Raw genomic sequence first — 11146 nt, 5'->3', positions numbered from 1 at the left:
GGAGGTAATGACATCCTAAAAAAGTCTAATTTCCCGCTGAAGGAATCAATATGTGTGTTTGATGTGTGTGGGTTCAGATGTGACTGAGTGTATGACCCAGAGAAGGACGACGGTTTTTGACTCGTCCTCCTCATATCACGTCTGTTTTCGTCCCTACAGATCAACGACCTCCCAGATTTCCTCAGCGGGAAGGACAGGGAGCGCTGCCAGCACATACGGATCACCTACATCACCGACAAGTCTGCTGCGAAGGGACGCGACTGGTTGAGGAGAGACAAGAGAACGCCACTTCCTCCTGTGGCCCCGGCCTCTCGCAGGGGCAGCTACTGCCCTCCAGTCACACACACCTTAGAAGGTAAAAAAGAGTAGTATGTTGGTGTTTTTTTTTTTCTTTTAAAGGATAATTACTGTTTTTTACATTCTGGATCTTATTTCTAGCATAAAATACGCTCATTTACTCACCCAGATAACTTTGGTGTCATTACTAGTCGTTCCGACGAAATTAGATCCAGCCGAGAGCCGCGTATATCCATATAATGCAAGTACGCGGGGCACGCAATGCAGCCTCTAAATAACACATTATCTGCCGCAAAACTCGTTCATTTCACCAATATTTTGTTATGATAAGCTTGTGCTATTCCCCTCTGAGTCCGGGGTTAGCTGTTATCAGCATCCGGGGTCTGTAGGTTGACTAACCTTGTGGCAGATAATGTGTTATTTAGAGGCTGCATTGCGTGCCCCGTGTTCTTGCATTATACGGATATACGCGGCTCTCGGCTGCAGCTAATTTCGTCGGAACGACTTGTAATGACACCAAAGTTATCTGGGTGAGTAAATGATTGTATTTTATGCTAAAAATAAGGTCCAATGGGCTGTAAAAAAGTCACTACCTAAGTCGGTTTTAATCCCTACTTCAGCTATCTTAATCAGTGATCTGATCTGTTTCCTTTATTTCTTTCTCCTGATATCTGCACCTGTAACTCTAACCGTCCTGTTGCTCTATCTCCTCACAGGATATCCTGCAGAGAGGTGAGCATTACACACACACACACACACACGCACGCCTGTCTTTCCATAGATGTGAGGACACTCCTTTACTTTCTATTTTAAATCTTAATTTAAGATAATGTTCCAGGGTTCCTACGCAAGTATGGAAAATAGAATCTATTGTATGGATATATATTTATCTTAATACTTATCTGGGTTTGGTCTTATCTGAAGTTATTTGAGTTAATTATTTTGAATGCGCTATTGTACCTAGCTACAATCTCCTGGAAATTATTTGGTGGCATAATGGCATATAAATTCTGAATAAAGAAAATCGTTAAATAATATAAATTGCATAATTTATTTACGTTTGGAAATTAAGGTCTGAAATTAAGGTCTCAAAATCAAATTCTGAAATTTCAAATGTGTAGGAACCCTGATGTTCTTAATCCGAGTTCCTTGCTGTGAGCGAATCAGAAGAGAGTCTCTTAGTCTCTCTTCTGATTGGCTGACTGGTTTCTGACTGATGAAGTAAAAATAGAGCAATTTCAGTTAAACACTCAAGAGAAACCAAATCCTGCCTGGTTGGATGGTCTGTCTCGGTTGGAGGTGTTTTGTTATTGTTTTGTTGTGACATCACAAAGTTACAGACATCCCAACGGTTTGTTTTTGAGGCTCAGTTTCTGAATACAAGCTGTGTGCATTTCTCTGCATGTGGACTGAGGGTTTGACACTTTCACAGTATTAATATAGAACCTAGAGCTGCTTTATAATCACACTACACATGGACATCTACCTTTTAAACAATATGGGACCTTTAATTACTGAACTAATTACCATTAGTAAGTCAGGAAATTTCAGTTAAACCGCCTGAAAACTCAGACAGTCTCCTCACACTCACTCAGGTCTTTGGTTTGTCACTTGATCCCCGTGTGGGGAAGCTGAGACAGACTGAGACTGTGTTGCTCTCACTTTTTAAAGGCAACACAACACCAGAAGTCTACAGTATCATTCATCAGTGTGCATCAGCAGGGTTTAAGAGAAAGTTTAGACACGTCTGCATGTTGTTGGTGAACGGCTGCAGCTCCTCTCTGCTGATGTGTTTACCTCATTCTGGTACTTTGTGAATCACTGCTCGCAGCTTCAGTCAATAGAAAAGTCATTGAGGAGGGAAAGTTGAGGACGGGAGCTAACTGCCCGTGACTCCTCTCTCATGACTGTCTGCAAACAACTCATGGCCCGTTCCTGTAATGACCCTCTTCACTGTCTCAGGTAGCTCATGACTTATTTACTCAAGAGGGACGAGTTTCCCTTCGGTTCAACCTGCTGCTCATTAACATTGCTCACTGAGCCACTCGGCTGTAAAGTACCGCCATTAAACAAGCACAGCCATTATTCAGCTGATACAAGCTGAGATGGGAAACGGAGCAGACGCAACAGTTTAATCGATTTACTAAAGTGTATTATGGTGAAAAATGTTAGTTTAATGTCTGATTATGTAAAACACACAGATATTGAGCTTGCAATCTTGTAAAACTTCAATGTTTGGGTTAAAAAGGTCTTACAGTCAGTCCCTTGGCACGTGTCTCATTCACTAGTCATCACAGTGGCAAAGTAAGATATATTTACATTCATTCATATTCTTTCATAATATTATTAATATTCCCCATGATCCAAGTTGTTTGCATCCAGTGTCGTCTTCTTGAGATTATTCTGATTGATGGACTGTGAAGAGACTCACTGAACTCTGGATTGTTGCCTGGTTACAATAACGTGCTATAAAACTGATATGTGTGATGTAAACAACTGTCTCATGCTAATCTGTGTCGCTGCTCGAGTGTAGTTCACCCCCGGGAGGTCATTAAGCACACACGCACACACATACACACACACACTTGTCTGTTTATACTCGTGAGGACCCTCGCTCACATGATGCTCTTTCCTGAGCCTCTAACCCTTAAACACCCAAACCCCGACACCGTCCTTGAACGCCTCAGGAAACATGTTAAAAATAGATTTTAAAGTCTTGGTTTCTTTGTGGTTTTTACTAAACTGTACTCAGCAAAAGGGAAATAAAAAACTGGATTAATCCGCCTCTGAAAATAGTACAGGCACCGCTGCAGTTTTTTCCAATCCGATACCGATACCGATACCTGGGCTGAGTGTATCGGCCGATACCGATCCGATTCTACTGTTGAATGAATGAACCATATACCTTGCCATGTGAGTGAAGGCATCAGGCTTGACATAAACATTTAGCCTTGTTAAAAAACAAAGGTAACAAATTAACACAGATATAAATGTACTTAATATTATTTATTAACAAATAACAAAGTGTACATTAGCAGCAAAAAGAAATAAATAACACTAGATGGCTGTAACTGTATTGCTGTGTATGATATTAAAGCAGAAGTAAGCGGAATATTTGTGTTAATATAAGTCTTAAATAGTTATATCTTCCGACAGCAATCACTTATATAGAGTGTTTGGTCTGAAACACGGGTCTGTCAGTCACTCTGCTCTGCTGTAAGCCGAGGAGAAAACTTTCCTTGTATCCTACAACCTTTATCCAATGAGGAGAGAGAACGGCATAAAGGGGCGGTCCTCTCTGTGTGTGCAGCCAAGGGATGCGCGTGAATGTGGTGACGTAGGGACGAGGGCGGGGACTGCTAACTCCATCGGCTGTTAGCCAAAACGACCGGATCGCTTACTTCTGCTTTAATAAAAAAGAAATGACTGGATCGGAATGCTGGATCGGCCTCATTCATCCGATATCCGATCCAGCTAATTAGTCAATATCGGAGCCGATATCCGATCCGGGTATCGGATCAGTGCATGTCTAGAAAATAGTCCCCACAGTCGATTCTTTAGTCACCGAAGTCCCAGATGCTCCAGAATACACTGGTGGAAACCCTGAGCTGTAGATGACTGTTTGTTTATTGTGCAGCTGAGAAACTGAATTTCCTTCGGGATAAATAAAGTATCTATCTATCTATCTATCTATCTATCTATCTATCTATCTATCTATCTATCTATCTATCTATCTATCTATCTATCTATCTATCTATCTATCTATCTATCTATCTATCTATCTATCTATCTATCTATCTAGAGTTTGGATACAGACTCAAGGATTCATTAATTACTGCCTGGTTTGTAATAGAATAGAATAGAAATATTTTATTTAATCCCCGAGGGGAAATTTAAAATGTCACAGAGCAGCAGCAAGACAATACAGACAACAACACAGATCACAACACTGAAGTGAAATACATAAAGACATAAAAACACGTAGTGTATTAAAACACAAAAAATAAATATAATAAAAGATGCGTATAAAAAGTTAAAAAACTGCTGGGTCCAGGATGCTTATGGTGAATGAATGAATCAGATTGAGGAGTTGTACAGCTGTATTGCAGTGAGTATAAACAGATCTGCGCAGCGCTGTGATTGGTGAACACAAACGGTGTTCGAGACTCAAAAAGTTCCCATGGCTCGTTTCTAAACCCACCTGCGGAGCAAATATATTTGCTGCCGCTAGGGTGCAGCTAGATTTCTAGGCTACTGGTTTGTTTCTTTATTGACAGTAGAATAACATAGAATATAAAATATCACATGACTGATTTTGTGTCTCTCTTCTCATCTCCATCAGGAGCCGCAGTGAGTGGAGGAAAGACGAGCTCCCCGTGTTAAAGCCAACCCGCTCTGCCTCCTGTCCCAACCCAGAGACTCTGGGGCTCCCGAGGGCCCCGCACCCTCCCACTACGCCCTCCCCCTACTCCCCCTCCAGCTCGCCCACCTCGCCGCGGTCGCCCTCAGAACAAAGCTTGAGGACCATTGATGGCGGTCAGGTACGGGCGGGTTTGAACGTGTTTCGCCTGTTTTTTTTAAAGGGATAATTCACCCAAAATTGAAATTTCACTCATTATCTAGTACTCACCCTCATGTCGACTAAGGGCTGGGAGAAGTTTCAGAGTCCTCCGTGGCTTCTCTGAGTTACAAGCTTGTTTGTAGCGGAAGCTCCTCTTCCCAGTTTGTCAAATTTGGACGAACCAGGGTCTGTCCTCTTCCCAGTTCGTCCAAATTTGACGAACCGGGAAGAGGAGCTTCGAGGAGCTTCCGCTACAAAACAAGCTTGAAATATAGACTTATTTAATTTTATTCGCATTTCGGGGCTTCAATACAAGACGGACATTACATACGAGCAGCATGGAGGTATTTGGATGGTTTTTGGTGTGTCTTCTTGTTACGAAGACAGTTGGTATCCATTTGCAGCCGTTATATGGACATGCACTGCTATGCCGAGACCCCCTGTAACTCAGAGAAGCCACGGAGGACTCTGAAACTTCTCCCAGCCCTTAGTCCACATGAGGGTGAGCAGATAATGAGTGAAATTTCAATTTTGGGTGAACTATCCCTTTTAAGAACCACCCAAAAAACCACCGGAGGAACAGTCACAGTTACGTTAAGTTAAGTTTCTCCACCGATGTGAACCCAGGTTCCCAGGAGGCTCGGCTCGGTGCTGTCGCGCCTGCTGAGGAGAGACGGTGTGAACGGCGGCGAGGAGAGAGAGGCCGAGCTGCATCTCTACGCCGTGTCACAGACGTCCAGACTCTACCTGCATCTCCAGAGCTCGTGGAACAGCTTCATCATCGTGAGTGATCAGATGTGAAGATCCTGAAGGATCATCACAATCTTTCTACTACTATTAAAGGGATAGTTCAACATTTTTGGCACATTGGCCCATTGCCATAATCCCTATACAGTAGGTTCGTTACCTTTAATTGTCAGTGCAAGCTATTTTTAGAACGGCGGAGCAGAGCCACGAGCTGCTCAGAGCTACGCTACGGAGGCTCATGGGATTTCTTGGTTTCCCTCATCAAACTTTTCGAGACTGCTTGCTGAAAAACTGCCCCTGAAGGCAACACGCATCAGCGGTTTTGCATGAATTTACCTCTAAAGCAACTCTGTCTGGTAACGTTGTGTTATTATCTCATAGCGTGGTGAATGTGCAGGTCACAACTTGTCCACCAGAGCGTTTTGGAGTTGTTGGATTGTGTATTTGATGAGTTTGATGAAAGAAACCAAGAAATCCCATTAGCCAGCTCGCGGCTCTGCTCCGCCGTTCTAAAAATAGCTTGAACCGACAATAAAAGGTAACAAACCTACTCCTAAAACTATAGGGATTATGGCAATGGGCCAAAATATTGAACTATCCCTTTAAGAATAATATCATGAAGTAATGATGGGTAAAGTTGTAAGAAATCAAATTAAAGAGATGAATGTAATATAGCGTAGAAAATAAAATATAGTATGAAATGCACAACAAATAATAAAAAGTAATAGAAAGAGAAGTCCAGAATAACATCATGATGAAACATCTGTGGGTATACATCTGCATATTGTGTGATAACAACATTTCTGTGTGTGTGTGTGTGTGTGTGTGTGTGTGTGTGTGTGTGTGTGTGTGTGTGTTTGTGTGTCTCCAGAGGTCCACTCTGCTGTTAGATCCTCTCTACAGGAGGAAGTGTAACATCTCGTCTGACTCGTCTCCAGGGAAACGTCGTCCTGTCATCAGGTGACACAAACTCCTCCATCACTGTCATGAACGACCCGGAGCAGAGGCTCAATGGTCACCGGGTGTTCACCACTTATTGATTATAGATCAGCTGTGTTTCTGTGACGTGTGTCAAAGCCATAACCGTGTGTGTGTGTGTGTGTGTGTGTGCAGCTGGGAGCGGACGGCCCACCTGTTCTCTCAGCTGAGCTCTGAGCTGCTGCAGGACGAGATCAGTGTGGAGAGTTTGTATCTGCTGCTGCAGGAGCTGAGGACAGCGGCTCACCGCAACGTCACACTGCGCAGACTCTTCTGGAGGGTGAGACATTAACACTGGAAACACACACACACACACACTTTGATGTCTGACTTTTTCTCTCTTTTTTTTGCCCTCAACCCAAATTGCATCAGAGCACTCTGAATAAAGTTGGAGACTGTTGCAAAACAAGAGACAAATTAATTTCATTTTCTATTTTTCTTGTTTTTCACTTCAAACTTCTGTTTCTTCATACTTTTTATTGCATAATATTGTTGTATCTTTGGTAACCAGGCCCGCTGACTGATTGCTGAGCACATAGTCTCATGTCTTCACTTCTCTCTCTCTCTTTGTGTTTCAGTCCAGTGAAGTTTGTGTTTTCCTGGTTGAGACTCTGGAGGAGTCTCTCCACGGCTGTCAGAGCCTCAGCGGAGTCTGCACAGCAGATCAACTACTGTAAGCTTCAGTGTGTGTGTGTGTGTGTGTATATAAGTGGGAGTGTGTGTGTATGTGTGTGATGTTAAACCTTTAATACCATCAGTCAGGTTGGACTAAGCTGGTTTTTTTTTTTTTTTTTTTACACAACATACTTATAGTTAGAGTAACGTGAAGGACAACATTGGTGTTTGTGGACAGAGATCTACACTCAATGAGCAATGTATTAGGAACACACACCACCAACACTGGGCTCTACTTCCTGTCTCTTAAAGGGATACTTCACCCAAAATCGATAAGTCACCAATTTTCTACACACTGTCATGATAAGAAATGGTTTGGAGAACTTTCAGAGTCATCAAAACGCTTTAGGAGTATATAATGGCGGCGGATAGAGTTCACTTTTGAATCGTCCAAAACACACACTATTAAACATCCAGATACCTCCATACTGCTCGTCTGTACTGACCCAAGTGTCCTGAAGCCGCCACATGAAAAAGTTGTTCGGAAAAAATTAATGTGATCCCTGTTTTTATCCTTGTTGTAGCAGTAGCTCCCAGTGGCTGCGCGAGATTTGCTGCAAGATGTTACATCATACATCCAATGTTTTACAACGACGAACGAACATCTGGCAGCAAATCTCTCTCTGTTTGACAGTTGGTAACTTGATGATGAGTTCAGGTTGAAGAATGTGACTCTGACTGTTTGTCCTCAGACTCAGCACCGTGATCGTCCAGACGCTCGCCGTCATGTTCAGAGAGACGGAGGTGGAAGCAGCCAGACTCAACCTGCTCTCTGCCAAGAAGTAAACGCCTCATCTGTTTCTCTCTGTCTCTGTCTCTACAATAAAACAACAACACCGGCAGAAGCAGCTGTGACTCAGTGGTTTTGTCTCTGCAGAGGAGCGCTGGCCTCCAGGATGCTGCTCGCCTTGGTTTGTGATCCACGTCTGCAGACACAGAACAGAGGCTCTCAGGTCGACTCTGAGGTGAGCTGCTCTCTGCTGCCGCCGTGGTAACAACACAGTCTGTCTGAACCTTAATTCATGACAATGGATTTAAAGGGACAACGAGGAGTTTCTCCATCGGCAGAACGAAAAATTCTGCGACAATAAAAAAGTCTCATATTAATGTGGATGAATCTCCGCTACCCACACTTGTTAATGGGCCCATTTTCGATAAATATATCGTTTTGTCTCTATCGTTATTTTGTTATTATTAGTGGTGGCAGAAATGCTGGTCGAGCCGACCAGCGTTTCTTTACTTTCGGTTTTGTGGCGAGTCATGAGAATAACGCCGCCGAATCGTCGTTTATGGTCGGAACTACGACGGTACAGTATGTGATCGTCTTCGAACCTCTGACTTTAATTCTTGATGAATGAAAACATGAGTCTGTCTTGCGCCGGTCAAAGAATTTCACGGTGCGCACGGAGGCTCATAAATGTAGTGTGAAAACGCTTCGCTTTTCCAAAACTCCTCATTGTCCCTTTAATGAGAGACTCACAGATGTCTCCGTGTCCCGCAGCTTCAGGCCTTACTGTCTGAGTACCTGGACGCTGCCTGCTCTCTGCTCTTTGAGCTGCTGCTGTGTGGACACGAGGTGAGTTAACACACGTGTGCCTCTGAAGTTTATTCATAACTGGTCAAATTCTCATTTTAAAACACAAATTTTATTCATCCCAAATGAAAAAAAATTAAAAACATTGAATCCAGTTTCCTCAAGAAAAGCTCCTATCACATTTCAGGGTTCCTAGGCAAGTATGGAAAGTATGGAAAAGTATGGAATTTGATTTTATACATTTTCAGGTCAGGAAAAGTATGGAAAATGGAAATTATTGTATGGAAATATATTTATCTTAATACTTATCTGGTTTGGTCTTATCTGAAGTTATCTGGGTTAATTATTTTTGTATGCGCTATTGTACCTATAGCTACAATCTCCTGGAAATTATTTGGTTACATAATGGCATACACATTCAGAATAATGAAAATAAATGATTAATTGCATGATTTTTTTTTTTATATAATGCACAACTATTTACTCAAATATCACAAATTATTTGAATTTTTTTCCTCAGAAGTCAGGAAATTAGGGTCTGGAATTGGAATTGGAATTGGAATTGGAAATTTCAAATGTGTGGGAATCCTGACATTTGATTTAGAAACTGTCAGGAAACATGATACTCCTACAAAATAAAAGTATGTGGCTTAAATTTTTTTAGTTGTGAACTAAACTGTTTTCTGTGTTTGTGTGTTTCAGACCAGCAGGTGTTTCTCCTTCGACAACCTCCTGTCTGTTGGTTGGACTCTCCGTGTGCTGCAGCCTCATCCTCACCTGGTACAGAAACCGTGACACCGCGGACTGTGACTCTATCTGTCTCGTCTGTCTGTCTGTCTGACCCCACGCCTGTCCTCTGTCCTCTGTCCACAGCTGCCCTTCATCGGTCACCAGGCCCAGCAGGCGGTGCTGGTTCTGTCGGAGCTGCAGGAGTCGGTGCTGAGCCCCGTCGGGGCCGTGCTGCTGTTCCAGCGCTGTCGCCTCCTGCTGGCCTGTCTGCAGTACAACAGCCAACTGGCTCAGCACCTGCGCTCCAACTTCAGAGAGGAGTTCAGGTTCGTTCTCAGTCAGTCCGTTAGATTCTTATTGTTCTTAAAGGGATAGTTCAACATTTTTGGCAAATTGGCCCATTGCCATAATAATCCCTATAGTCATAGCAGTAGGTTCATTACCTTTAATTGTCGGTGCAAGCTATTTTTAGAACGGCGGAGCAGAGCCGTGAGCTGCTCAGAGCTACACTACGGAGGCTGAAAGAATTTCTTGGTTTCCCTCATCAAACTCATCAAATCATCCAACAACTCCAAAACGCTCTGGTGGACAAGTTGTGACCTGCACATTCACCACGCTATGAGATAATAACACAACGTTACCAGACAGAGTTGCTTTAGAGGTAAATTCATGCAAAACCGCTGATGCGTGTTGCCTTCAGGGGCAGTTTTTCAGCAAGCAGTCTCTGCATTTACCTCTAAAACAACTCTGTCTGGTAACGTTGTGTTATTATCTCATAGCGTGGTGAATGTGCAGGTCACAACTTGTCCACCAGAGCGTTGTGGAGTTGTTGGATTTTGTATTTGATGAGTTTGATGATGAAAACCAAGAAATCCCATGAGCCTCCGTAGCGTAGCTAAAAATAGCTTGCACCGACAATTAAAGGTAACAAACCTACCGTACTGCTATGACTATAGGGATTATGGCAATGGGCCAATTTGCCAAAATGTTGAACTATCCCTTTAAAGGTTTATTCAGGGGTCTAACACACGTTTGCTCCCTCCAGGTACTTTGTCAAGCCGTCATGTGCTGAGGAGAAGCTGCCGCCTCACTACCCCATCAGCTCCCCCACTCTCCGACTGGTAGACCATATTCTGACTCTTACAGTGGACAGATGATCACACACTCTGTTATTTACGTTTCACCCAGACTTGAACACTTGGGGGGGAGAAATGTGCCTTTACCAAAGTCTGAGGGATTTTGTGCTTTGAAATGTGAGGCCTCAGTTTCTGTGTTATTTACCAACTGCATCAGGCCTGGTCGTTTCTACCCGGATCACAGCTGTCAAATATCATCGGTAATCGCTCTAGAAATTAGACTCAGTGGACACTCACACAAGTTAATGCTGATTTACAGCAGTCAGGTCACCGTAGATAGATGTAAGTTGATGTTAAATTATTCGTGTGTGGTGTTTACATTTTAACCTGTAAAGTGCAGATTCCTCAGGTGTGTGCACTCTAAATAAACCACTGTTCAAGTCACCTCGGTTGCTTGAATATTTATGTCACAAACTGTGTTGCAGTCATGATACAGGAAAGTTACAAAACATTTTTAACCCAACTTTAACTATGTACTTTTACATATTT

General features: G+C 42.9%; 1 protein-coding gene across 1 annotated transcript; it reads left to right on the top strand.

Moving 5' to 3' along the window:
- Window positions 1-159: 159 nt before the first annotated feature.
- On the top strand, window positions 160-10931 carry LOC146960426 (uncharacterized protein C12orf56-like; the record flags this gene model as incomplete). Its single annotated transcript, XM_085772390.1, has 13 exons — window positions 160-355; window positions 1014-1029; window positions 4640-4838; window positions 5486-5641; window positions 6477-6565; window positions 6719-6863; window positions 7162-7256; window positions 7951-8040; window positions 8136-8223; window positions 8760-8834; window positions 9495-9572; window positions 9666-9847; window positions 10567-10931. Coding segments are annotated over 13 exons (1521 nt in total), but the record flags the coding sequence as incomplete, so codon positions are not given.
- Window positions 10932-11146: the final 215 nt, after the last annotated feature.

The sequence above is a fragment of the Trachurus japonicus genome, unplaced genomic scaffold (assembly GCF_045865225.1).
Source record: "Trachurus japonicus isolate A0001 unplaced genomic scaffold, Traja_1.0 AP030394.1".
NCBI classification, from domain to species: Eukaryota; Metazoa; Chordata; class Actinopteri; order Carangiformes; family Carangidae; genus Trachurus; species Trachurus japonicus.
Note: the sequence above shows the minus strand (reverse complement) of the source record. Positions and strands in the feature narration are given on the sequence as shown.